Below are 27,935 nucleotides of genomic sequence, written 5' to 3' on the forward strand. Positions count from 1 at the left end.
TAAAAAAAAAAAACAGAACTGTAACCTCAAGTCTGACGAACGCTAATTTCTATTCGTGATGTGTTACCTTACCGGCTAGTTTGTATAGGGTGTAACGGGCCTATTAAATACGATATGATTCTAGCATTTCAGTTCAATTAAAAGACTGGATACCAAAAGAAAATTAACTTTCTTTCCGTTGCTATATTCAAATTAATAATTTATTAAGCAGAAGAATGAAAAAAAAAAAAACTTTTCGACTTTTTTTTGTCTTGAGAAAGGTTTCCACACATTCAACGTTAATGTGTCGTCTCGTATGCTCATTATGTCTTAAATTTTTCATAAGCACACACATTAATTTTATTTTTCGAAATCAAAAACATGAAGAAAAGAAGAGAAAAAAAAACGAAACGAGCACCACCAACAACAACAACACCGAGGATATCCCGACGTACGTCGCTTCTTGTTGATCCGATCGAAACGAAAAGCAGCTGTTCATATGTAATAATGATTTTATGGCCTTAAGCCCTTACACCGCTGGAGATGGTGTGTGAGTGAGTGAATGGATTGTAAAATGCACCAGTATTATGGTTGTGAATGTTTTTTTTTTTCGTTCTCTATATATTCTCTTGTGTTATATTCATTTTAGTGAATATATGGAGATGTTAAATTTTCATGCTTTTACAAGTAGGTATCACTGATGAATTTATGAATTTAAACCAAATATATAAAAGAACATTTGCATTGCAAATTGTTAGAATATTTTAAATTTTATTGCAAACTGTTAAGTATTTTATACTGAAACCAAGGGTAAGGGTATGTATGTCAGGCAAACATCTTAAAACAGTGTATTTACCGCGCACACGGCCGCACTTAATGCTTTATTTTGTTAATTTAATTGGCTTTAACATTTTCAACCACACACATTTCAACCAACTTTATTAGTGAAGTGTTATGAGAATTAAAATCATTTTAATTTGTAAAAATATCCTTGAGATGTGATCAGTGCTCAACGCTATATAAACCACTGCAATACAAAACGCAGAATACAACGAAACAGGGACAAAATGACAACAAATCTATGCTGAAATTGGGTACATGAATGCAAGCAAGAGCCTTACAAACGATAAAACTGTTAAATGTTAAACGTTAAATTATGTAGGACAAGAAAATTCACCCCAATTCGACCTAATGGATCGACAGTTTTACATTTCTGGTGAAATTTAACCCCGATTTTACACGAAACCAGCACAGCAGATTTTGATGCATCTTTTTACATAAATAGCAAACAAAGAATTAATCATTCCCTGGTTTTAACGGACAGAAGATTAACATGTAAATTAGACACTTTGATTTAATTGAACTTGGAAGTGGTGAACGTTTCCAGTTGAACGTTGCTTTTGGTTCATCAAATTGTTTTTGTCCTTCTAGAAGCTGGTATTGAATGGTCTCAACGAAGACTAATCTAAATATAGCAACAGATATCCCATCCTACTCTCAATTTACATGTTTACAGTCTAGGCTATTTGATGTTTAACATCCGGATTCTCATCGGTTTTTGGTAACTTGTTCATAAAAACTCAATGAAAGAAATGCTAAAGAAAAGACCTAAAAGCACCACACACAAAAAAAAGATACAGCAACCAGCCAGCAACGATAAAGCCACAATAAATGAGTATAATATAAAAAGAACTATGACGGAGCGGTCAATCGTCTTCCATCGAAACTCAAACCAAAAAATGCACCTGGCGCTAAGGCATTTAACAAACATTCGGAGGAGATCAAATTGATGTGTGTTGCACTTACACAAAATATAATACACGAAAAAACCGAGCTGCTTGCGTTTGTGTGTGTGTGAAAAGGAAAGCATCACACAGTTCCTCAATGTTTTTATGTTTTTTTTTTCTGTTTCATTTTAAGTTTCAGTTGGAACAATTTTGAAATTTGTTATGTTGTTGTTGTTGCATGTATGCACATTTCAGGTGGACTCTTTGTGTATTGGATGGAAATATAAATTTTATTAAAGAACGGCAAAAACCAGCATAAAAGCAGAGGTATAATAATAATAAAAAAAAGAAACTGGAAACAGGGCACACGACGTATGCCCCAAATTAAAAAGCAGACCCAAGTCAATGATCTAAAGGTTCTTTCTTTCGTTGGTTCTATCAAATCTTAATGCTAAACGATTATACTTTTTCGTCGGATTTTTTTAATCTCTTTCTCTCGATATTCTTTGTTTTGAATTTTTCTTATTTTTGCTTAGGTTCACGTCAGATGAATAACATAAGATTTATTCAAATTTAAGCAGAATATTATCGAAATATTGACAGATAATTGACAATAATTTATAATTTTGGCATATTTTCCGTTGAATTGGTTGAGAATGATGAAAAGTCCGACTAATAGGGATATATGTATGTGATAAGTTAATTCAGACGTAAGGACGATGTGAAAACGTTTCATAAACAGATGCAAATCATATTCATGAAGGTATTTCATCTTCAAAATTATTCGAATCTTTTTTTTGATAATGGTAGAATGGCATTCGCCATTTTTTTTGGCAATAATTTCGATGAAAAAAGAAAGCTGAAAAAACAACGAGAAAAAACATTGTCAAAGAAACCATCAATGAATGAATCATGCGATCTCTCTCATGAAGGCAGATTCATTTTCTAAGAAATTATTATTTTTTATTTGCGTAGGTTCAGCTGGTCTTAAGGACCGAATAATATAGGTCACGTCGTTTTATAGGTATTGAAAGTTGCGTACGAAAATAGTGTAAGCACCCTGATTTGATTTAGCAAACCTAGAAATCATTCAGTCCTTTCAGTGAAGAACGAAACGGATCACAGTCGATCAAAAGAACACTCAACCAATAAACTCCTAATTTTTCAAATAAAACCGAAGAATGAAGTCTTTTAATCGTGTTGCTCTTAGAATATATTTACGAGTTCTTTTTGAGTGTTTGAGTATTTAAACTCATTGATTCCAGTCAACGACTAACGTGTTGTAATCTACTCCGCTTCATACCATTTCTAAGTGATTCTCTTCATCCCATGCGTCTTATGTTTTCCTTTACGTTATATGGAGAGATAAATACAGAAAGGACCATGTAGCGGAACATAATAAAAATGAAATCTGCAGCTTTCGTAAAGATAAACCTATTTTGATTTTCGATTGATAATCACAAATATGATATGCTTAAATAGTGTATATGTTACAGCGAGACTAAAGTTAAGTTCAAAATTTTTTCCGATTTGGAAGTTGTTGATGTTAGTAATTGATTCCAAAAGAATTTCGTTGAACAAATGAAAGTCTAGATTTTTTTCTAAATTTTTGTTAGGCACGCGTTACTAACTACAAACTACTTCAATAGGAAAATGAAAAATCTAGATTTTCACATGTTAAACAAATTTTGTGTAGAATCATTTACTAACCACAAAACACCCAAATCATTTCGAATTTTACTGCAGTCCACTTGTGTCAGTCCGTTTTAGATTATTTTTTGAGCCTTTCAGTTATCATATATGAATGAAAGGTCGTGGAACAAATTTTCTTTTTCGTAGATCGACTTTTTCGGTTTATTTTTGGCGAACGAAGCGACTTTTTCTAACAAAAAGGACCTGGACTACTGTAAAATAAATTCATTTTTATTATATCTCCCCATTCTGCGTGTTAGTCCTGGTTGATCTCCCATCCATTCCCATCGAAAAGAACGCCATTGTTAATGACCCTGACCAAGTAAACTTTGTTTATTGTGCAAAGAAGTCACCACCACAAAGGAGTGACTACAGTGGAAACATTAAGAAAAATAGAAAGGAAACAGGACGAAATTGTGTATCAAAATTAGAATGGGAGATTCTTTATGATAAATAATAATAGTTTTGTTTCAGCACGAATCCTCTCATGAATAAATAATTGACGAAAATCATTCATCGATTATTGCATCTGTTACGTTCACCGAATTTGTGTGAGAATCTTTACTAAAAATTCAATTTTTCCATATCTAGCTCTGTAATCAAACTTCCGATGTACATTGTTGGATCCCGAATATTGTTTACAAAAACAACACTGACGTTCTTTCCACAAATTACAATTAAGATAAGAATTAACGACGAACTCTTTTCGAAAATAAATAATAATAAGAAGAGAAAAAAGAACCCAAAAACTTTATAAAATAAGGGATTCATCGTGTTCTTGCATTATTACATTTTTTTAAACTATGCCAACGATATTTGTATGCATATACGTATACACATATTGGTGTTTATTGTATAGAAAATTGTTCCACGTATCCCATATGTTCAATTTTTAAGTTTCTTGTCTCTTTTGAATTAAAAATGGAAAAGATTTTAAGAGAAATGTTGTTGAGATTTTGTTTAACGTTGTTGTTGTTGGTATGGAACGATGTCGTAAATTGTGTGAAAACGAATCATGTCTGTGAATATGAGTATGTTTTTTAGGGGGCGAACCTTTTATTGTCCCTAAACATTTCTTTTATTAACCTTTTAGAAGCGGCAAATGTATCACAACGAAATCATGAAATCTTTTACTTCGTTTGGTGTCTCCTCGTATTTGATGGGGTGGCGGCACCAGTCTTCGGACAGGTGCCAGCAGTTGGACACTGTTCTTGCATTCATTAAAAAAGTTTAGCAATGAAATAATAGAACTACTGATACATGCCCGGAGAATGGTGCGTCAACCCTACAGAATCCTTTACTTCGTTTGTTTATTCATTTAGCTATAGCTAAATGTATACATAACTATATACAAGAGAGCACAGTCGTTTTACTGGATTCTTGTTTGCGATGCACACTTCGTTCACTTATGAATAATCTCAATGGATTGACAATAGGTATAGATTCATTAATTCTAATGGGAACTTCGTCAACTTCACTGTTCCCATCTTTTATCAATGTTGTCTTTTATATCAAACTTAAGTCCGTAAAGCGTCTCATGATTCTCAGAAAATTTATGTTTACAAGAGTGAAAAAGGACAGATAGACATTCATCCACTTAGAGGTTTAAGTGCAAGAACTAGAATACATCCCAATTTTATTTTCTAAACATAAAGACAGGGTTATTTACCGTATCAATTCGAATGCTACATCAGTTACAGACGGTCTCTGCAGAAAACAGTACCGTCGACGAAAATATATATTTTATCTTCTTATGAGCTCAAAAAAAGAAAGAAAAACTTAAACGAAACACATAAAACGATGTACTTTCTTCAAACAAGGACAGGTGAAAGAATCACACATCATTGTAAACAGATTATACAATCGCTGTTGTATGGTAGAAGTGCATGCAAATATACCTGACTGAATAAAGAGAAAGAAAAAAAACTTCCTGATATAAGCGATTATTATTAGAGGGTCAATCACCCGAGAGTCTTAAAACTTTCCGTGATAGTTGTAAGATTCGTTTAATCGACCTAGTTCAAAAAATAGCAACGAATGAAAATGGACCGGACCCCGATTTTTTATGTGATTTTCCTAGTTCGCAATTATATGAATGTTTACGTCTCAAATGAATATCTATAGTACCATAAATTCAATCCAACTGGATCGAATTCAGCAATTACTTTAAAATCATCGGTGAAAACAAATGAAAAAGAAATTACTTTTAAGTTCAGCGAAAAAAAGAACCAAAACCATCTCAACACCACGAGCATTACACAACGTGGTACAGCAAATAAAAAATGATTTCGATTCTGAAAAATGAAATTCGTGAGTAAAATGAACTAATTATAGTAAACAATTGCAAATATGCAATGTGCAGAGGTTAGGGTTATGTTTTAAAATCATCGGAAATCTGTCCAAATAAAAAATAAAAATTGTGAGAGACGGCTAAGAATGATATTATGGTTAAAGGAATGGATTATTGTTTCGCTGTAAAATGATTATTTACATTGTTATTTCTTCAAGGAAAACAGTAACATAAAGTGAAATGGGTTCGGAAGATGTTGAAACGTGGAAATGATTAACGTTGTATGAAGTGAAGAAATAACGTTGTTGATTGAAATGAATACATAGTGAGTTCGAAACGTCCGGCTTATCAGAAAAAGAAATTTCTGAAAGTGAAGATTCATATAAAGTAGTATTCCATTGTCCGCACAAATAATCGAAAATTGAGGTCCATTGAATGCTCCATTTCATAAATATTAAAATTATGTGTGCTAGGTCAGCCACAGGTGAACGAAAGTACAACATAACAAATCAACGGAGGCTTCAGGCGACTTTTAGTTACATAACTTTATGGAATCAACTAGTCATATGATTTCGGAAACGACGACAAGTGTCATCTTATACACCGGTATATACTGGTTTTAGTCATGCAGATACGATACATACTAAAAGTCTACGGGTCGAAAGGAATGCTAAACAATGTTGAAGTAATAAATTTTGTATCAAACTCTATGACTTATTATGTAACAAATGAAGTAACAGATTTGATGATTTTGATGCGACTTGGAAGTCGTTTCTGCAGGATTAAATATATATATTCAGAGCGTTGCTACGAACCAGGTAAGTTAGGGTTCTCTTTCAAATATTTTGAAAAAAAAAATTTCGGCAACGTCAAGAAATGACAAGGGAGATATTGAAGAAGATGTTCTAGGTATGGATAGGTCGAAGCTGATTATCCTATCACTGGGCTAAAATTACAGTAGGAGACATAGAACACATTAAAACTGTGACAAATATTAAATCAGTTTTGTTTCTTTAATGATCACCAACCTTTTCCTAAATTCTACAATTTAAAAAAATGCCGCGAAGCTGTTATGTTTTGAAGTGAAAGTCTGATATTTGAATGCATTCCAATTAATCCAATTACTCCCCTATTGAAAAACACACACAAGCATTATTACAATTGACATTGTTCTAGTCCCCTTTAACGGATAAATGGAATTTGCAAAATGTATACACCAAAGGATGACGAACGTTGTACGACGTAAAGTGTATTACAATTGTACTTGTTTAAGTACTCTACTGTAGCCCGTGTATTAGACGTAGACTGCATAAACAAGTTAAACAAGTGTACTTGTAGTACACTTTGCATACACCGTTTCTCCCTCTTCGGTATAAATTTTGTAAACTCAAAGAATTGACCATTAAAATGGTCACCGACCAAGTAGTATTTCTACAATAGTTTAAGAGAAGTGGAAAGTCCAGATTCTAACCTCGGCGAGAACAAAGGTACTACAAGCAAATGGAGTCGAATATAGTTCCGAAAAACGACCCCACGTGAATAGAAGGAAATTTCATTTACCTACACATTACACGTTTAACAGAAAATATGCAAATCGGAATTGCAAGGTTGAAGGTACAAACTGGTTGTGATCTTTGAATTGATGCAAGATTGGAATTTTCTTAATTGCGAGAACTTTTCGTATGGAATGTTAGTCTGTCTTTTAGAATGTGCCGAATTATGAAATATAATTGCTTCGTCTGTATCAACTTAAAAAAAAGTCTTTAGAACCACTTGAAGGAGACGGTGCATTCGGTATACATTCCTAAATCATACAAATACCAACGAAATTAGAGAATCAACGAAAATCTTTTGTTAGTAGCTTGTTGTTTAATGAATATCGGTACCTGCGACAATTTACTCGAAAAAGTTAAGTCCAACAAAACATCTGTCGCTTGATGTAATACATGTTCGGTCAATCACAATCTTTTTTGAATGAGAGACAGTTTTCATGGAATCTTGAACGAAAAAAAATTACGTTAACCTGTTATTGAAGACACCCGTTCATGGGCTACGTTATTGGGACTCACAATTACAATTGATACGATCGGAAATATATGTATGCGGGGTATGCGAATTATAAGCAAAAAATTACACGTCATACGATTACAATTTTGTATGATTCAGCTACGAGACTTGAACGAACTAGAAATTTATTCGCTGAATGAAGGAGACGAATTTGATGTAAATTTCAGCGAAGTACATCGTCAATATATTCTTTAATATATCTCATAAATTATATTCAAATCTTAAACAAATGTTCTATATCCACAAAGAGCAAAGTCTCTGTGCAACACAAATTTATAAAACAAGACAGACAGTGTTATTCCGAAGGCACACAAATTCATACTTTCACCCCGAAAAGGAAATCGATGCAAACGGAAAAACCGAGTTGACTGAATTTGGTTGAACCAAAAATATAACAAAAAGAAAATAATACACAAATCACAAGGAACAGAGATAAAATAGACAGAAGAGAAGCAAAAAAAAAATATTTTTGTTGTTCGAACATAACTTTGCATCGAAGAACTATATAATACACACAGAATGGAACAATGTTATCGTGATTATTGATCTCGAATGTGATAATGGTTTAAAATAGTCTAATTATACATCTGTTATTTAATCAAAATTTGAGCAGGCTATAATCGTTTAAATTATGTAGGAGTGAATCGAGTAAATTATTAAATTTTTTTGACAACGCCAAAAAAAAGTTTTTTGTACACAAAAACACCACGCAAGCGTTCCAATCAAAACAAAGTGATTTTGATTCTCATTACAAAATAGTCGTATCCCATTTCTGGATTTAAAACACTCTACAATCTAACAATATTCGGCTGCGATGGTGCTATCAAAATTGCATTTGAATTTTACACGGACAAAATATGTTTGTGAATAATTTCTTTTTCGGTTATATCCTTCTTTTGTTCAATGCACATTGTAATCGTAACACCATGATATTATACACAGCACACATTAAGATCGGCACAAAAAAGCAGCCAACGTAATGGCTTCAAAATACACACGCTCACTTTGCACTGGATTTTTGCCATTTTACCGGATATTTTTTCACATTTTTTATTATTAAATTCGTTTAATTGATACTCATAATGATTATTAGATACTCACCAGTTTGTTTATTTGCAATTTTATTGAAACAATTTTGAAAAACTTCGTAAAGATGCATTGGCTCATCATCGGAGATCTCGGAGGTCGCCATTTTACTGAAATTCGATGGCAGCAGTGCTGTCAGTACGTTTAACAAAAGAGAACCTTTTACGTTCGTAGAATCATTGTCGCGTTGTACTAGAACGTTATTGTTTTGCGATAGATTGAAGCTGGATCGTTTCTCATTTGGCGCCAAATATTCATTGTCTTTTGAATTTTCTAATTTTATGTGTCATAAATACGTTAGATTGACGAAGATTTTAAACCAAAAACGCTGTCATACTTTTTTACAAATCGCCTGCGTCTACCGTTATGATGTCTTCATTTATTTAAACCAAGTAAATTAATTAGTGCAGAGAATCACTTCACAACTTACCCCTCGACTAGTGTTTCATTGTTCTTTAGATATAGTAGATTTTCGTGAAAGCTAAAATTGAAAGTGTATAAAGTCTAAACAAAGTAGAGCAAACATGTTCGAAACTAAAGCTCAAACGTAGTAGATATTTGTACAATTCTAATACATTTCTAGTACATTCGTCTTAAATTTGCGATCTTTTTTTGTGAACTGACTTCACTCCTATGACATTTAATGTATGTACATATTACCAGAGCGAAGTTATTTCAAGGCTGTAAACTTTTGGATAGTCACGCAGATCGCCATTTTATTAGATATGCGGGAACACACCAAAGTATATAAACACTGAAGGTAATGCAGACCATCAGCGGATCAGACAAATTACGGATCCAAACTTTCAGGTGAATTCATTTCCGTATGTTGTCTAACTTAGACTTGTGCAACATGACGGCCCTAAATTCTTCCAATTCACTACTAAATACAACTTGACGCAAACGAATTTTATATGTGTGCAACATAACGCCGCTAAATCGTTCCAAATTCACCACTAGATGCAACTTGACGCAAACGAATTTAATACGTGTGCAACATGACGGAGCTAAAATTCACCCTAAAGTTTGGATCCGTGTGTAACTGTGGATTTGCATTACCTTCAGTGTTTATATACTTTGGGAACACACCACATTTTACATATAAAAAAAATTCACCACATCGCCACGGCGACGAGAATCGTCACAGGAGGTGAATTTTTGTATGAAATCCGCCATTTTATCGTCAATTTTATCGTCTTGCCTACATTTGGGGGTAAAATTATTATTATTTTGATGATAATTTTGGACTAGCATCCATTTACGAAAAAGTATGACCATCGTTTGGTGTTAAAATGTGTTAGTGTTCAGCAAAAATTAAAATGTTTGTGGTGATGTTACCTAACTCCGAGAAAACTCAAAATATGTGTCAATTTTCGTGAAATATTGAGTTTTCTGGAACTGAGGTTACATCACCACAAACATCTAAATTTTTACTGAAAGCTAAAACATTTTAACACCAAACGATGGTCGTACTTTTTCGTAAAAGGATGCTAGTCCAAAATTATCATCAAAATAATAATAATTTTACCTCCAAATGTAGGCAACAATTTAGCTATGTGTAGATTCGTCTTAAAGAATGTCTTGGTCAGAAATATGTCACTGAGTTTTATGATTCTTTTAGTAAAAAACGGAAAATACATACACTGAATTTTGAAAGCCGACACATTTTCCGTTTCTGTGTTTTACTTGATTTTATGTTTTCTTCACATGAAAAATTCACAAAAAACCATAAAACCACGAAACAGAAAATGTGTCAGTTTTCAAAATTCCGCGAGTGTACTGAAATATCTGTAACGCTTGATGGCACGATGACTTATGTAAATTGTGAATCGATTTTCGAAAATTTGGTTTTAATCGACAAGGAATATGGAGTTACAGAAGAGATGACCTAGTAGAAGTAAAATGTCGGCGGTAATCTTAAAAATTACGTTTTAGCGGAAACGCTTTAGTTTAAATGTGTGTACGTTTCCGGCGAAATAAATAAATGCGAAAGCAATCACTTTTGAGGAACTTTACGAAAACACCTTTAGGTAGGCGTAGGTCACATCCCTCATTGCTTGGTGGAGAATGGATTTCCTGACAACTCTGTGTTTATCACGATAGCGGTGACAACCAAATTGCGTCAACTGTTGCGAAGTTTATATAAAAAATGCAACTTAACAAAACAAAATTCTGAATTTTCCAAAAAAAATATTTTCTTTAAGTTGTAATTCTCACACTATCTGGAGCTCGTTCAGATACTCTTCATTAAGTTTCACTGGTGACGATTTTGACACTTCTTTCATATAAAATATGTCAAAATCTTCACTTGGGGTAACGAATTTTTAGTTGCTGAACGAGCTCCTGCAATGAGTGCAATTATAACATTTTTGTCACCTGCCTGTCTTAACCTGTTCTTTCAGAATCTTGGAAAAATAAACTTCTCAGTGAAACTTGACAGCTCACCAGACGGTTAACTGAACGAAAAATATCTACCGTACGATCGGTACGCTCTTTTGATGAAAAACTACTAGAACCAATTGGTCAACGTTGCAATAAAAGACATCGGCGCATAAACATTTTTCGACTGTCAATTTTTGTTTGTGATGCTGATACCTATGTGCTGGCTCGGTGTTTTTTCGCATTATTGAAGTTAATTCAAAAAGAATTTATCCAAACTGATAGCAAACCAAAAGGCCTCAAAATGGAAATGCTCTTTGCTGTTCAGCGTAAATCAAGTGGACTAAATTTTAGTCTGGAAAATAGGTACAGGCAGACCCTTTTGGGCGGTCGTATGTAGTCTCGTTTACACAAATACTCGAAATTTTTAGATGCAACGTTTCAACAAAGTGCAAAGTCTCAACCACAAATTGTGTGGCATTCACAACAAACATCGAGATCGGCGACACAACCAACACATCCTGGGGTTTCCATACATACATTTGCGATGTCAACACACCGTGGCATACATACAAAGTAACGTCGAACGCCTTTCCGATTTCCGTCCTCGAATGGGACAATGCCGGTAAGTATCTGTTGATTGGGGATATTTCGGGCAGTGTTCAGATTTGGATACAGAAGGACAATCTCATATCGGAATGGACACAACTATATGCCGTTAACTTTCATGAGCACATCGTCCGAGCCGTTTTCTTCCACAATGGCCGGAAAATTGCTATCTTGTCAGACAAGAAGGACATCAGTCATTATTCGGAAAAGTTTCAACGAGTCAAATTTGGACCAAGTGTACGTCAATTTGGCGGTGTTGCTGCTGAAGGTGTTCTTTTGGTAACGAGTACTGGAATGTTGGGCAGCTTTGTCATACCAAACGAATCGCCACTGAATGCAAACAATTCGAACAATAATGGTATCTCGAGCACCCAAGGCCCGTTCACTTTACCCATTGTGACTGAGAGTCTAGGAACAGTGAGAAATTATGTGACGGATGCGGATATTTCGTATGGAAAAAGTAAGTCAGTTCCAGTCACTTACAGCAACAATGTCTGAATGTATCGTTCAAATCAAATTTTCAGATGGAAACTTTATGATTGCTGTCGCGAATGGAGAATGCAAAAATGTGTCGTCCATTATGATCAATTGCTACCGAGTCTCCATCAAAAAGCAACTGGATAAACTGACGATAACCAGCCAGGCGTTGCCTAGTTTCTTCTTGTGCGAAGGAGCTGGTCGTGACATACCGGATTTGAAAGTAACCCATTTGAAGTGGACGTCAAGCGAAGACAGTGATTCACTGTTGGTGGGCACAAAATGTTCGGCCGGCAGTTTTCTGGAGCTGTGGTGTCTGGTGGAAAAATCGACTCCGATTCATAAATTGTTTCAAAATGCGAACAAAACTGCGGTGTTCAAGTTTATGGTTAGTTGATGTGACACGGCTGTTCCATGACCTCTGTTACGAGTAACTGTATCTCTTTATAGATTTGGGCGCACCAAGCAAACTATCGATACACCAGTGGAATAACGGACATAGGAACGACCCGATTCTATTATGGCAATTCAGCATATGCTTTCGTTTCAATGAACGATAACACTATCCATTGTCTACATCGTGACACGCTGAAGCGGGCAGTGAGTACAAATTTTTCCCTCAATTTTAGACGTTAAATTCACACAACCAATCTTCCTCTGCTAGTTCGTTCATACAGCAACAACTTCGTGTGTTTTACGCAATGATAACGAGCACTCGTCGAAGCAGACACGTGTTGACACACAACTTACTGCCCACGAAATATCGGTGATGGGTCATTTGTTCGTAGCAATTGATTCTCAGGGACAGTTGTATGCGTTTCGCGTTACATACCCACATCAGGATCAAACAGCCAACCAGCATTCAATCGCTCAGATTGTTACATCGTTGGAATATTGTCTTTTCGCCGGTCTGGATCCGTTGGACATATTTCTATCGTTGAAAGTACAGCAATTGGATCAAATACTGGACAGATTAACGGAAAATTTTCAACGACAACAGCCAGCGGTACAGCAGTATTTTTATGTCAGCTTTTTAACGTTGAAGACCAATCTGTACAGGTAACAGAGTCAATGCTTCGCATCACACAAAATTTGTTTATATCGACAAATCGACCTTTACAGGCTATCTATTCCTGGTCAATCGAAAGCTCACGACCTAACAAGTTTGCTGATGCTGCACAGCATTTTGATCGCATTTAAGAATCTATTGAGACCGTCTGACTTAACCAGCCATGACAAAGGACCGGCTGAAAATCTTGCCAGTAAAATTTCTCACCTTCTTGTTGAAGATTGCCTGAATTTCAAATTATATTCTCTTCCATAAAAATTGCTAGTGGTCCTGGCTGAATCGGTACCCGATATTGACAAAGTACTGTTGGGACTGGAGGGAAAAGATTTCACAGTGGAAAAATCCACGCTACAAAGCCTGCAACAATTAATCCAATTCATTGCGGACCTCTCCTTAAACATACTGGCCAGGCTTCCAGAAAATCGTTCAATGGGCGGTGGAACCACATCTCGAAACACTGGCGTAAGACTCGGTTTTCTTGATCGGCATCTGTGCAGTCATGAAATTTTCTGATTTTATTGCAGTATGAGATCAGCAAAGACATCGTTGCACTGAACAGCATACGTGAATTGTTGGTAATGATGCGGATATGGGGCTTATTGAAACCGCAATGTTTGCCAGTGTTCTCCAGATCAGCGGAAAGTTTGGATATTTTGCCAACATTGTTCAGACTCTTAACACGATTGGCGCTGAATCCGAATGAACCGGACGATGTTTTATTGGGTGAGTATCAGACATTACAAAATAAAGAAAAAACATTTTCGCATGTCCGGACCTTATAAATCTTGCCCAGCAGAAAAATCTGCCAAAACATCCATTAAGGATGATTGGAGATACTGTCTCTCTCCAGTCCCTTCTTTTGGAGATGTCTTTTATGGATTGCCCCCTAGAAGTACTTAAACTGTGCTCTTATGAGGGATTGATAGGCAGACACACAGACTCTAAAACAGTAGCGGAAATTTCGACTAATTGAAGTGTTATTCAAAGTTTATTGTTGCTGTAAATCATAAACTGATGATGTCGTCAGTGACTCGTCACAATTACCCCATAAAACCAGCAATAAAAATTTGTTTCTCACATAACGAATCTTGCTTCAACGACAATAAACTCGAAATATTGAGCAATAACCAATAGGAAGTTTGTCGATTTGTAAATATCAAATAGTTTAGAATAACCAGAGCATGAACACAACAAACGAACACTCTTCTGATATCTCTAAAAATTTGCCAAGACGTCCGTCCTTACCTTGTGCTACCTACTTGAAATAACAATAGAAATTTCAACTGAGAAAACTCTCGAATTTATTTGTTCCACGTTTACAATTTTTGTTTCTTTCACACAACAAATGTTACGAATTTTTCAATTGAAAACATCATCATTGCCATCCACAGTCTGTACAGTGCTGTCGTCATTGATCATAATAAAAATTTCCGATTTTAATATGCTCCTATTTCTGACTGGGATCGGAATTGCTGGATTTTCTGTTGATTTTTCCCGTTCAAGTGTCGTGCTTATCGAACTCTCATCAACCTCATCGATTCGAAATCGTTTCGCCTGATTCACCGACTTACCAACCACTTCGAATTTCACGTCATTATTCGTGTCATTGTCATGTATCCACATTTTGTTCAAGAAAATGTTCACCATATCATCGTCGTCAATGGATTTACTGCAACTGTCGCAATAGCTCAGTCTACCGGATGATCTCAACGGATCATTGAAAACAAAGTCTTTATGTGACGATGGTGTTGATACAACATTATTGCTGAACGTATCGCTCGTTCGGCTGGTCTGTGTCGCGGTATTTGATTTCGGTTTGTCTTTATTCGGTCGCAGGAACACGTCTTGAATGTCCTGATAAGCTTCGGCATCACTTTTAGGTTTCAGTTTTAATTCACTCATTTGAACACGATCTTTGATATTTTTATTACTTTCATTGTGAATGGTAGACGAGTCCAGGTTTCCGTTACCACTATCCAACGTTTTGCTCTGCTTTTCCCTTAAGCAACACATAATCCACCACAAAACTAATAAGAGTAGAACGAAAATTAACAGAGCGCCACACCAAAATATTGATGGAATCCAGAACGGTTGCTCGAATAAATCCTCTTGCACAATCACTGGCTTCAAGTACACCCATAACAAGGGAAAGAACACTAGCCAATAAATGAAGAATAAAATCGCAAGAATTGTGAAGAAAAGTCTAGATTTGAACATTTTTGCGTTAAATCTAACCGAAACGTTCTGTATGGTTTATGGCTCGTTTATTCGGTATACATAGTTTAATTATGCGTTTCGGCATGTAAATATTTCTTGGTTGTTTGAACAGATTGTAAGCGTTATTGCAACTGGCATTTCTTTCAATTTTTTTTCGAATATTTTTAGTTTATTAATGAGCTGTGAGTCAGTTGGATAAGAGTGTGTTTGTATGTTATCAATTTTTCGCGGAAGTGGTTGAAAAAAACAAAACCAAAAGCGAAATATAGAATTTTGTACAGAGATTCTGGTTCATGCTTTGCAAATTTAAGAAAATTATTTTACAATTTCGTCTTGATTAGATCGAGTTCTTTCAGGAAGTCTGGCGAAATTCTATTTAAAAAAAAACTCGTAAAACTTATAGCTTAATCATTTCCTACACATTGGTGGCAAGATCTACGATTGACGACTCACACAGTTAAGTGTTTCGAATATATCTTCAATGTCCAATTTTCTTGAGATAGTTATTTGGATCACAAGAGACGAAAGTAAAGAAATTCAACCGTGCGCGATAGTTGCTGCCTGCGCCGAAGGCAAGAGCCGCAATCGCACAGACTGGATTTCTTTACGTCGTTCCGTGTGATTCAAATATTTTTTTTATAACGAGTACTACGAAAATTATAATTGAGGCAAATAAACTCAAAGTATAGTGATTTACGTCACAAGGACCGTTCACTTTCGCGTGATGTATCAAGTTGAAAAATATTATAATTAAGTATCATCAATCGAAGAGCTAGAAGTTTTCTTGTCCATTGATTCGTTGACTTAAATAACGACAAACGAAATGATAAATCATAACAAGGTTCTCATTTATAACACTGAGCGATGAACTCCACCAGTCCACCTACAGCAAAGGTGAAGACTAAGAATGACTAAGACAAAGCCTATAGTCCACGTACTTGTGCACCTTAAGCGCCTTAGGTTCTTTAAGATTTTTCTTTGTTCCATGTTGTTTGCCACGAAAAGTTGTGGAACAAATTTTTTTACGGAAAAAGGAAAATCGTTTGTCTTCACCGGAAAAGATATTCATATGAAAACCTTCAAAGTCGAATATTTCCGAAAATACAATATCTTTTTGAAAAATTTCTTCTGTTCTGGAAAGTATGGCTCATTATCGATAATTCATGGAAGACCGTTTTTGGAGGTGTATGAATGGAGTCGGTATTACGTTTCCCCCAAAAAGTGTTCCGGAAATTCATCAACTTTGAAGCCATTATCACTGGCTATTTCAAGCTACATTCAAGTACTTCTGATTTCGGCCGGCCGGTCATGATCCATGTTCAACAACAAAGCATGCACACTTGATCGCGGCCGGAAAAATATATAAGAAAATCCATTTTCGGCCGGAGAGAGCGTCCTAGAAAGTGCTTTCTTGGCCGCAAATACCTCTCTCTGAGAAGTACAGAAAAATTGAACATTTGGACTTTTAACAAGTTTAAAGTCACCAGAGGTCTGTTCCTAAAAATAAGTGACGTCTTCATGGTCCACTGTTTTCCCAATCCTAGAACTACAGAACTGCAGGGAACTCTACCGATCAACTTACTAAGAGTATGCATAACGCAGGCAGAACTTTTACATATGCCGTGCTTGTAGGTTTCGATTTCCCACAACACACATAACACACAGGAACACATGAAGCTCAATTTTTAATTTTATCCCTTTGTTGTTTGGAATGATCAGTATACTAAAAGTTTTAGAATTTGAGTCAGAGTCCCTACTTTGCCTTGCACCTTGCACACCAAAATGTATGGAGAAAATTTCGAAAATGGATGAAGTGCCCTCATTTATCAGACCCCCTGAAGAGCGTGCGCAATTTGTGAATGGCCCTAAAAGAAGCTTTCCGTATAGTGACTAATTTACTAAGTTAATAATTTTGATTATTTTCTTGTTTAGATGAATGCTGTCTGCTCCCGAGTCAAGTTCTTATACCACAACTACAATTTATCACTTCCATAACATGCGTCGCATCACCTGTTCTCCAATTTGTACCATTACCCATAAACGTAAGTTCATCACTAATTACTCAGGCTATTGCTTTTTGCATTCGAAAATATTTATCTAAAAATTTCAAATAGTTGGAGTACAATGTCGAACCTGTATGCTTGAAATTCTGTCCAGATGTACCCACAATTGAGGGTGGTTTATCAAGTGATAATATGGTGGATTCTGTACGACATTTACAGTTGGGAAAAAGACCGGCTTCGTTGCGGAGGTGTACTCGTTGCGGAGCTTCAAGTAGTACTTATAGGTAACATTTCATCGTAAAATCCATCGTAGTCGGTACTTGATTATTTTCTTTCAAAAAAAAAGTGTTGCCCGGACTGCAGCAATGAGAGCATGGGAACAACGATGGGCCAGTGGATGTCGATGCGGAGGATTCTGGCGGTTACAGACTTTAGAATAAAATATTTGAAGAGTTAAAGATTTAAGGTGAAATAAAGTGTTTTCTATACGAATCTTTCTGTTTGTATTTTGATGGGCGGTAAGAATATTGCTCGGTCCTACAGAAATTCCCAATTTTTACTGAAAAATAATTAAAAAGCTTTGTTGGGACCTAGGAAAATTCAAACATATAGAGTGATATCGCTTGAATTCAAAAACAATGTTTCGGCTACCCAGCGGATCGTCTAGAGACTGCGTTGAGTACGTTTTATTTTTTTCGATTTGGTGGCTGTTTTAGATGTAAATCGGTAAAACATGTAGGTATATCAGAGGGTCGTGAAAAGGTTTGTTTATCAATTTCTCGAGAATCTCGAGTCGAGATCTATTTTTAATAGTCGAAATTTCGTATGCATTGGGCATAAATTTCACAAGTTTTCTCGTAATTTAGGCTCTTGACAAGAAAAGTTGAATACGCATCTCTTCTGGATGGTTGATTTTAGGCACTTTTGCTTGTCGCCCTCACTTCGTTCGTTTCTGAAGTCAAACTTAAAACTTCGTCGTAGATGGACTTCCTTCTTCCTCATTTAGGCACTTAATAGAACGGCACTGTTGACCAGAGATATAGCAAATGTGGTTACTAAGGATTTCCATATGCTTTCCAAGTCTATTGAAGGGACGATAAACTATCAGAATGACATTATGTCAACAGGTGCCGATGCACTAATGCATGGACTCAATGCTGATCGAAACGATGTCAGTGCCATGTGGAATTTATCGCTAGTGACTGCGGGCAGTCTGTCCGTCAATGACGGTGAAACATGGAAACTTGTTGAGAATTGTTTCTTCGGAAATGAATTTCAGAGAACTTCAAAGAGATGTAGACCGGCTGCAAAACGAGCTCACAGAATTTAATACCGTTGAACATACGTCTGATTCACCTATTCATGTCGTACCGAATGGCAAATTTGACATCAACACAGCACGTGTAATCAAAGAGGAACGCCGTAGGTAGTGACGACGGCCACATCCATTTCAATGAACTAAATATTAAGCACGTCCAGGTCGATTGCATCAACGACATTCCAATCAACGACACAATGTTCACCCACGATAGAATTCTGAGTTCTGTGGAATCGTTGATTGTGGATTGCGCATAAAAATCAAATATAGCCACTCGCTTGACGAACGAATAATGAGAATAATAAAATACTATGACTAAGGATAAAAAGATGAAAAGTAGAGTTATCGTGTGATTTTGTTGATTCGAGGCGTAGCCGAGGTCAATAAACACACGAAAACGAGACTTTTCATTTTTCTGCCGAGTTATGTTTTGTATGCTGAGGGGTGGAAAATGAGGGGGTGGAAACATTGAAACATGAAAAGTACTGTTTTCGACGCATGTAGCATGTAAAACCAATTCCTTATACTATTTTTCTTCAAAAGCTGTACTCTGCCGTGAGATTCTTTTCAAAAACAGCCTTCCAGTGGACAATTTATATGTGCCCACAAACGCACTCGGTCCTAAAGACCAGCAGCAATTTCTTAAAAAATTCCTCGACGCTTGTGTGGCTAGTGGGTGGTGATGAAAAGCCAAAAACACGCCCTTTTTCTTATGAAAATTTCTCCAGGTCGTGTGGGGTGTAATTGGAAATCTAATTATATGTACTTTCGGGCGAAAAGGATCTTATGTGGGTTTGGACGCAGTTGTCAAAATTTTCATATGGAAATTTCTGGAGGTATAATAATGATGAAGCCATAAGAAGTTCTTATTAAGAACGGTAATTTCAGGGCAAATAGGGTCTTATAGGGGCTTCAAAGCATCTGAACAACTATATACACTGCGTTGTCAATAAATAAACAATATCGCCTGATGTGAATCCAATTTTTATTAATTGTAACAAATTTCATAATTCAATTTAACGGAAAACGATATTAAAAGAAAAGAAAATTGTATTACAAAAACTTATCGTCTAAAGTTAGAAAATATTGAAAGGGCGAGTTGAGAAAAACTAATTCTTAACATCGACATCCAATTTGAAACAGAGAATCCAATTCTTGCTATATGAAATTGCCCTTTGGACTATTTGATCCACCAACACATGGTACCTTCTTGACTATTTATAATCTAAATCTATTTACATCACTGGTAGAACATCCTGCAACATAAAACAAAGCCCGAAGGCGTTCTTTTTGCTGCCGGCCATTGCACTGAGCCAATCGTAATAGTGCTGAATGAGCTCGCTCGGCCAAAAACTTCTTTCCATCGGTTAGTAATTCCTGATTTTCGTCCGGGCTTTCCTTGCCGCTGTCGTCACTTGACGAAGACATTTCAGCGGGGGAATTATCCTCCCAATCCTGGATTGTGTGAATTATGCGACCTTGCGTTGATACCGTAATTTCGGTGTCTTCGATAAAGTTCTTCAAAAAATTAGCACCTCCAATTAGATCCATTTTAGTATCGTTTCCTAAAACGAATATTACTTTTGTTTCACAAATCCAATAATCCAATTCGGGCCTTAACTCACCGTAAGTTTGTTTTATGAGAATTTTCCGCAATAACATTCTAAACCTATTCGATTCTAAAAATGACAGATAGATAATATAGTCTGGGCGATGCATTTTATTGTATGCAAAAATTGCAAACCCAAAAAAATCAGCCACAATATAGTTATGAATGATGAAAACTATCGTCCAAAAAAAGTCCGATTCGATTTGATGCCCAAGTAATATTTTACATTTTTCCTATAAGAAGTTCATATTCTCCTTCACACAATAATATGGTCGCGATGTTGACATCTAAAAAATGATTGATTCGTCACATGTCAGAAATTGTCGATAACTCAGTGAGCGTGAATACCGACAACGTTATGGCGGTTTTTTTTTAAATTGATTTTGTAAAATAGAGAATAATGATCTCGTGACATATTTTGTATTCGTGTTAGTGTTTTCTATTTTCTGCAGATGGTCTAAACTTAGCTGATTCTGTTTTATATAAAGAATCAAGAGGTAAGTCTTTAAAATTGAAATATTACTAAACGATAAAGGAGAAAGCATTTTTTTTGTAGTCATATCACGCGGTTGGGAGAACCTATGAATAATGTAATTAACGCTCTGAATAGTTTGACTTTGCTAAATTCACAAAATTGTAGCTTAGGAACAAGTTACGAACAATATTTCAATTTTCAATCTCTTAAAAGAAGAATAGCGAAGATAGCGAATATTATAGTGAAATAAAATGTGTGATCTGAGTGTTGTAATGACTACGGCAGTCCGGATTTGGAGTAATACAGAGGAATTCTTCTGAAATCGAACGCTTTTTCTATTGGAATTTTTTATATGTGCCTAGAAAGGTATTCGACCCTAGAAGCCAAAACCACTTTCAAAAAAATTCTTCGAAGCTTGTGTGGCTGGTAAGAGGTCATCAAAAACCGAAAACTCACTTTTCTTACAAAAATTTCTCCAGTTACACGAGCCGTACTGGGTCATGTGGGGTGTTATTGGAAAGGTAATTGCATATACTTTCAGGGAAAGTAGAGCTTACGGAAATTTGGTAGCATCTGCGATTCAATGTAAGCACTCAAACATTTAAACTTCTCATAATTTGTCGTATATGCTTCCTAACCCCTCACGACCATGTACGTTTCGTGTACCTTGAGAAATTTCTGTAAGAAAAGTGTAATTTTTCCGTGTTTTTTTGGTTGAAAACTTCAACTGTACACATCTCAGTGTGGATGAATTTTAAACCCAATAAGACCCTATTTGCCCCGGAAGTACATGCAATTACCTTTCTAATGACACCACACGCGGCTCGTGTAACTGGAGAAATTTTTGTAAGAAAAGTGCAAGTTTTCGGTTTTTGATGACCTCTTACCAGCCACATCAGCTTCGAAGATTTTTTTTGAAAGTGGTTTTGGCTTCTGGGGTCGAATACCTTACTGGGCACATATAAAAAATTCCAATAGAAAATGCGTCCGATTTCGGTCTTCTGTTTTTCAGAAGAATCCCTCACAATGTGAGCTTCATGAGAATTGCTTTCAATTCTAATTACATTTATCAGGTTCGACTTTCATCGAACCAATGCAAAAATTTGGACAACAAACATTCATCGTTGTGTCTTAGTTTGTGTCACGGATACTGTTACAGACTCGCACCTATAACAATATTTGCTTTTCTTTGATGTGTCCTAGATAGCACAGATGGTTTGAATTGTTGTGCTTTTGATTTTTTGTACGTAGTCATCAAAACGGTAACGACAATTTTTAGCGAATTGTGATAGATATAGATGACCGACATTTCAATTAGCTCGGTTAAGCTTTACCTGTATGCAAAGTATCTGAATATCATTCAGAAATTCTGAATCAGAATCGTTTGCATGATTTTTGGTTCATTCGAAATGTAATGTAATGCTATATCACTACACCGTTAAAGTTTTACCCCAATAAAATAATATTACCAAAGTAAGCTACTCTGATCCAAAAATGTTGTTTGTCACAATTTTCAATCGTCAAAATCTATATGAACTCGTTACTTTCTAAATTCGCAATTAAAAATTTAAAATAAATGGAAAATTTGTGTCCGTTTTGCGTAGAGCCATTAAATTCGGCGGATTGCTCCAAATTATATGCGAAAGGGTGTGATTCGATCAACCAAAAAATTAAGTTTCTCGGACTGGACATTCCAGAGGTTCCTATCCATTATTTGCATAATTTTGTGATTAGATGTGTTTCTTACGATTAAATTTCCTAATATTTACTTTGTATTTGTCAGGTTTTAGTCGGTCAGTTTGTTCACAAACATTGTCGAAGAGATTTTGGCCGTAAGTCCAGTAAAGAGTCATATCCAGAGGATCTCACAGCTTCCAATCAAATCACCTCAGATGTTTCATTGGACGAAATATGCTTCTTTTGCGGCTGCCCGGCGAAGTATATTGAAAATGGAAAGCGACGGCTCGATGTAGAGATCGCAAAAACATCAAAATTTATTGAAAACCTTCCTGCAAATATTGCGAAACGCAGCGACGAATGGTCCCAAAAAGTTGCAAATCGAATTGAAGGCAAAGATCTGCTGAATGCAACTTATCACAAAAACTGCAACATTCATTTCCAAACTCTCAAAAGCATTCCTTTGTGTCATGGGGTTAGTGTTGCCAAACAAGTTGGTCGTCCACAAAATCAATCGAAGCTCGAGGCTCTTTCTAAAGTGGTAAAACTGATGGAAAGTGCTGAGGACGAGATCTTTTCAATAAAAGATCTCGTTGAACTAATGCAACAAGAATGTGATGAAATCATCGAGAATCGGTATTTGAAGAAAAAGCTTCTGGAATATTTCGGAGAAAGGGTTCTGGTGATAACAAACGATGGCAAACCCGACCTGCTAGTTTTAAGGTAAAAATTTAACGTTTTCCTAAGGGTCACAGACTATGCCAGCTTTTTAGAGATGCATTTAGAGGTTAAAGTTTCGGGCCTAATATATTTGGCGTATAGTACCCATGGTAATTGGGAATCTAGTAGAGCTCGTAATTTGAGAATGAAACTTAATTAAGGTGTAAAAGTTCACCACAATCTAATTAGATAAAAAATTGAAATGTCTGACTCCAATACTAATTTTCGAATTCAAGTTTGCTGAACCGCAACTAATAAGAAATGATGGCTTTGATAACAATCTATCCACGGTATTTAAAGCGATAGACCTCAGTAAAAACAGGCGAATGATTACATGAAAAATACACTACACAGGGATGATCATTAATTTTTCTTTAGAATTTAGACTGGATTCCAAATTCAGATATTTTTGAAACACCTCCCGGATAATGACAACTCAAAGTTGTGACGTTTTTAGTCTTCGAACCACAAAATTATTATTGCTGATTTCTACACTAAATTTGACCTCATTAGTCGACTTGTGTCTACTGTTATTGCTTTAACTTCTAATTCTGAAATGTAATTTGCAGCCAGTCAGTGAAACCCTTGATCAACAAACTGTATGAACAACAGTTGTCAAGACAAGGTCAGTCCGAACGAGATGTTTACGTTTCAAAAGCAGCTGATATTATCAAGTCAGAGGTGTTGGTTGCATCTGCGAACAAGGAATGTTACCCATCTTCAGAAACGTTATCAGATGTGGCGAAACAGAACCAATTTCTACCCAATTCGCTTCGTCGTTTCCTCAGTGAAATTTTTGTTGAGGCTAACTGTGAATTAAAGATTGCTTCAATTGGACAAGCCATCATGCAAGCGATGAGACCACGAACAATCATTGCGCCTTTACAAATTGGTCTGGGTGTCCAACTACATCACGCATTTAAATCAAAGTTTCTGATCGAAACTCTTCATAAAATGGGATTTTCATCCTCGTATTCGGAGGTGCTAAGATTCAGATATTGCGCCGCTTCGACTGTCGAAGAAATTCATCCCAATCCTAATCAAGTAATGAAACTCAGGCAGAATAATTACAATTTGTATACTAATTGTTCGGTTTCGTTTAGATGGTCAAGTTTGTGGCTGACAACATCGATCATGACACACGAACGATCGATGGCAAAGGTACGTTCCATGGCATGGGAATTATCGCTGCGTTCACGCCAGGACAAAGTAGCAAAGTCGTCGTTAGAAGCAAAGCAACGATTGAAGACGTAAAAGCTGTTGGACAGATCGAAGTTTTACCATACTCAAACAAACCTGTTGGGCATGGTATGTGCTATGAGGATGTACCAGAGCTCAAGTACGAAGACGATTTTCTTCCTACAACATTACTGTTAAACACAACATGGTTGCTTCGAACAACACGTCCATCGTGGTCTGGAATAATGCAGCTAATTAGTCATGGATCACATCCGGGTAATTCAGAGCTTAGTTTTTTCTTCCAAAACAATGAAAAGGGTCATCTATAAAGTGCGTGCACATTTAACCGAAACGCCTCTTTCACCTCGTTTTGTACTCGCTTCTCCTTGTAAAAATGTATTTTAGATCACCGTATTTGTGTACGTACTTTGTGAATGGTTCCTTATCAATTCTTAGGCTAGAGTTAACTGTGTCGTTTTCCTTTAGGCAACTCATCCATCAAAGTTTTACCAATGATCGACCTTGCTGCATCAGATCCGACATGCATTTTCTCTGCTCTCCACTTTCTATGTAAAGAAGCTGAAAAGTATGGCGTGACACCTATAATAACATTTGATCAGCCCTTATGGTGGAAAGCATCGTTGATAATCCAAGATGAGCCTGTTTCTAGTCGATTAAAAAAAATCGTCCTGCTTTTGGGAGGATTCCATATGCAAATGAGTTTCCTTGGTTCGATTGGCTATTTGATGACTGGGACTGGTTTGCAGGAGTGTTTGGAAACTGTTTACGCGCCTAATAGTGTCATACATATGCTATCTGGGAAAGCAATTCAACGTGCAGTTCGTGGCCATTTTCTAGTTAGCACCGCGGTAAATGCATTGATTACAAAGAAAGCTGAATCCATCCTACCGAAAATTGACTGGAACACACTCTTTGCTGAATCTGCTGATCTATATGACCAACTGATATCGCTACAACTTGATTCGGATGAGTTGTGTTCGAACAAACTTCTCAAATCACTCACACAACATTTCACTGAAATCAAAAATAAACTTCTGGATCATCGTACAGCAAAACTCTGGATCCAATACATTGAAATGGTGGATTTGCTCCGAGATTTTATAAGGAGTGAACGAACAGGAAATTGGAAACTACACCTGGCCACAGTCCAAAAGAAGATTCCTTACTTCATAGCTGCTGGTCATAACAATTATGCAAAGAGTTCCCAGATTTACTTGAAACGCATGCAACAGTTGGAGCATAGTCATCCAGATGTTTACAAACATTTCATGAGTGGCCATCATGTCGTCCGACGATCCGATCGATTTTGGGCTGGACTTTCCTGCGATCTCACAATTGAACAGACATTGATGCGAGCAGCTAAATCGCGAGGAGGATTTACTCGAGGGGGTGGATGTTCAGAAGTTCAGCGAATGGTTTGGATCCAGTCTATGCCAGCATGTACGGAAGTGAACATCGCAATGCAGAAAATCACACATCTACACTACGAAACCAGTGAACAACATAAGGATTGTTCCGAGTCAATGTAAGTTATTTCTCATCAGCAAGTAGCTTGAACTTTAACAAACATATTTTACCAGGCAAGCTAGAAACGAAAAAGACACAAAAGTGATTTTCGAGTTTCTGGAGGATCGAGATCCGTTTTCACTGGATGACGTTAAGCTGCGAAGCATACATACTGGCGAGGAGGCGCCAGGAAACGTCAATGTCGATGATGCCTCGAAAATTGGTTCCAGCGTCTTATCGAAAATGATTGGACAGGATGTATCAACCTACAGTTTTGAAAATGCGAACAAGGCTGTGACTATGGGTTCAAGTAGTGCCATATTGATCGATGGAAAAGTTACCCACATCGACCCACAACTACTTTTCCAAAGGCTTATGCTGATGGCAAGAAATTTCAATGATGAGAAACTCAAAGATGTGTTCAAATATGAGTTATCTCAAAGTCCGTCCTCCTTGTTCGATGATGCTGGTCTTATGAGAGAAGCAAAAACGAATGAATTCGTGAAACAGTGCATAGCTGGAGACGCACTGATGTACAATGCACGAGTCTTGGCAGATTTGGAAAGTAACAGTCAGCATGTTCTCTGCGGAAATTTGTTTCTGAATCGGGTGGTTTGGAAAAAAAATCAAACTTTTCGCGACATTTGTTTGATGTATGTTGACTACGCGAAGCAGTTCAGCAATCCTGTTATTGTCTTCGACTGTGTTCCAGACCGAACCACGATGGACGAGTATCATTTTCGACGGAGCAAAGGGATCCGAGGAGTCAATATTAAATTCTCAGGCCATACAGTCTTCAATTCGAAGAAAGAACATTTCATGGCAAATAAATCGAATCGAGACTGTTTCATGACTATGCTGTCGAAGGTGTTGATCGAGAATGGATGTACTGTGATGCGAGCTGAACGAGATCAAAATATGACGATCGCTAGAACAGCAACTGAAATGGCACTAACATCTCCAATCGTGGTGACTGCGAATGATATGGAAATCATAATCATGTTGTGCTACCGCTTCCAGATCGATGGCTATGACATAATTTACAGTAACGAAGAGTGTTCAAAAAAACCACCAGTCCGTTACAGCATCCGAAGCATTCGAGAAAAGCACGACCAACAAGCCATCAGTTCTATCTACTTCCTGCACGCGATTGGTGGGTGTAAAACCACGTCTCACTTACATTCTATTGGAAAAGCGCAACCATTGAAGAAATTTGAGAAGAGTACCGATTTTCGTTCAATCGCTGGCACATTCCTAAGTCAATCATCAACGATGACAGAAGTTGTGGATGCTGGTTTTAGAGCCATCACTATACTTTACGATGGCAACGTTGGTGAGAGTCTCAATGAACTGCGCTTTAAGCAGTTTTCAAAAAAGGTCTCCACGAAAAAATCAGCAGTTCTGGTGAATTCCCTTCCTCCGACATCAGGTGCTGCGAAATACCATGCTTTGAGAGTGTATTTCCAAATTCAAGAATGGTTGGGGAGTCAGAGCCTGGATCCAGCAAAATTTGGTTGGAAGGTCACATCTAAGGATTGTTCCAGACTCACACCTATAACATCAGATATGGAGCCCGCACCACCTGAACTGTTATCAAAAATTCGTTGCCAGTGCAAAGGTGATTGCAGCACCTTAAAATGCGGCTGCAAAAAGAACCAAGTGAAGTGTTCTTCAGCGTGTGCAGTCTGTTGTGGCACAGACTGTCTAAATATTGATTCATTGGATGAAACCGAAGATGAAACGTCGGCACATAGTGACTAAGTTACTTTTACGGATTCGCTCCTATAACAATAATTGTCTTCCTTTTAAAAGCTCACATTTTCCGAATAAAAATT

The 27,935-nt window shown here is 36.5% G+C and overlaps 3 protein-coding genes and 1 long non-coding RNA gene across 11 annotated transcripts in view; 2 read left to right on the plus strand and 2 right to left on the minus strand.

Moving 5' to 3' along the window:
- Positions 1-9,004, minus strand: part of LOC119079650 (protein daughterless) — a 48,644-nt gene extending 39,640 nt beyond the window's left edge. For all 8 annotated transcript variants that reach the window (XM_037187695.1, XM_037187692.1, XM_037187693.1 and 5 more), the window contains exon 1: positions 8,857-9,004. In XM_037187695.1, the coding sequence (XP_037043590.1) occupies positions 8,857-8,947 (91 nt within the window). In that variant the 5' untranslated portion in view covers positions 8,948-9,004. The remainder of the gene's footprint in view (positions 1-8,856) is intronic.
- Positions 9,005-11,402: 2,398 nt separating this feature from the next.
- Positions 11,403-18,078, plus strand: LOC119079653 (mediator of RNA polymerase II transcription subunit 16). Its single transcript, XM_037187697.1, has 11 exons — positions 11,403-11,586; positions 11,652-12,289; positions 12,354-12,694; positions 12,757-12,906; positions 12,971-13,365; positions 13,429-13,568; positions 13,641-13,837; positions 13,900-14,098; positions 17,525-17,634; positions 17,707-17,879; positions 17,942-18,078. Exons 1-11 carry the CDS (start codon positions 11,525-11,527, stop codon positions 18,033-18,035), a joined length of 2,499 nt encoding a protein of 832 aa, XP_037043592.1. The 5' UTR covers positions 11,403-11,524; the 3' UTR covers positions 18,036-18,078.
- Positions 18,079-19,891: 1,813 nt separating this feature from the next.
- LOC119079654 lies at positions 19,892-20,823 on the minus strand. The gene is made up of 3 exons (XR_005088205.1): positions 20,658-20,823; positions 20,539-20,592; positions 19,892-20,478 (listed from the first exon to the last, which is right to left on the minus strand). It is a non-coding gene; the product is annotated as an uncharacterized LOC119079654 (long non-coding RNA).
- Positions 20,824-21,497: 674 nt separating this feature from the next.
- LOC119079700 lies at positions 21,498-27,861 on the plus strand. The gene is made up of 6 exons (XM_037187758.1): positions 21,498-21,518; positions 22,781-23,397; positions 23,964-24,438; positions 24,498-24,849; positions 25,060-26,119; positions 26,175-27,861. Exons 1-6 carry the CDS (start codon positions 21,498-21,500, stop codon positions 27,859-27,861), a joined length of 4,212 nt encoding a protein of 1,403 aa, XP_037043653.1.
- Positions 27,862-27,935: the final 74 nt, after the last annotated feature.

This window comes from Bradysia coprophila, unplaced genomic scaffold (assembly GCF_014529535.1).
Source record: "Bradysia coprophila strain Holo2 unplaced genomic scaffold, BU_Bcop_v1 contig_324, whole genome shotgun sequence".
NCBI classification, from domain to species: Eukaryota; Metazoa; Arthropoda; class Insecta; order Diptera; family Sciaridae; genus Bradysia; species Bradysia coprophila.

Excerpts from the sequence above, each read along its gene's own strand:
- LOC119079700 (XM_037187758.1), top strand. The coding sequence starts at position 21,498 with ATGTGGGGTGTTATTGGAAAG. Across the intron at positions 21,519-22,780 it reads TGTGGGGTGTTATTGGAAAG|GTTTTAGTCGGTCAGTTTGT; the intron begins GTAATTGCATAT and ends TGTATTTGTCAG. Across the intron at positions 23,398-23,963 it reads CCCGACCTGCTAGTTTTAAG|CCAGTCAGTGAAACCCTTGA; the intron begins GTAAAAATTTAA and ends TGTAATTTGCAG.
- LOC119079653 (XM_037187697.1), top strand. The coding sequence starts at position 11,525 with ATGGAAATGCTCTTTGCTGTTCAGCGTAAATCAAGTGGACTAAATTTT. Across the intron at positions 12,290-12,353 it reads GGATATTTCGTATGGAAAAA|ATGGAAACTTTATGATTGCT; the intron begins GTAAGTCAGTTC and ends TCAAATTTTCAG. Across the intron at positions 17,635-17,706 it reads TTGTACCATTACCCATAAAC|TTGGAGTACAATGTCGAACC; the intron begins GTAAGTTCATCA and ends AATTTCAAATAG.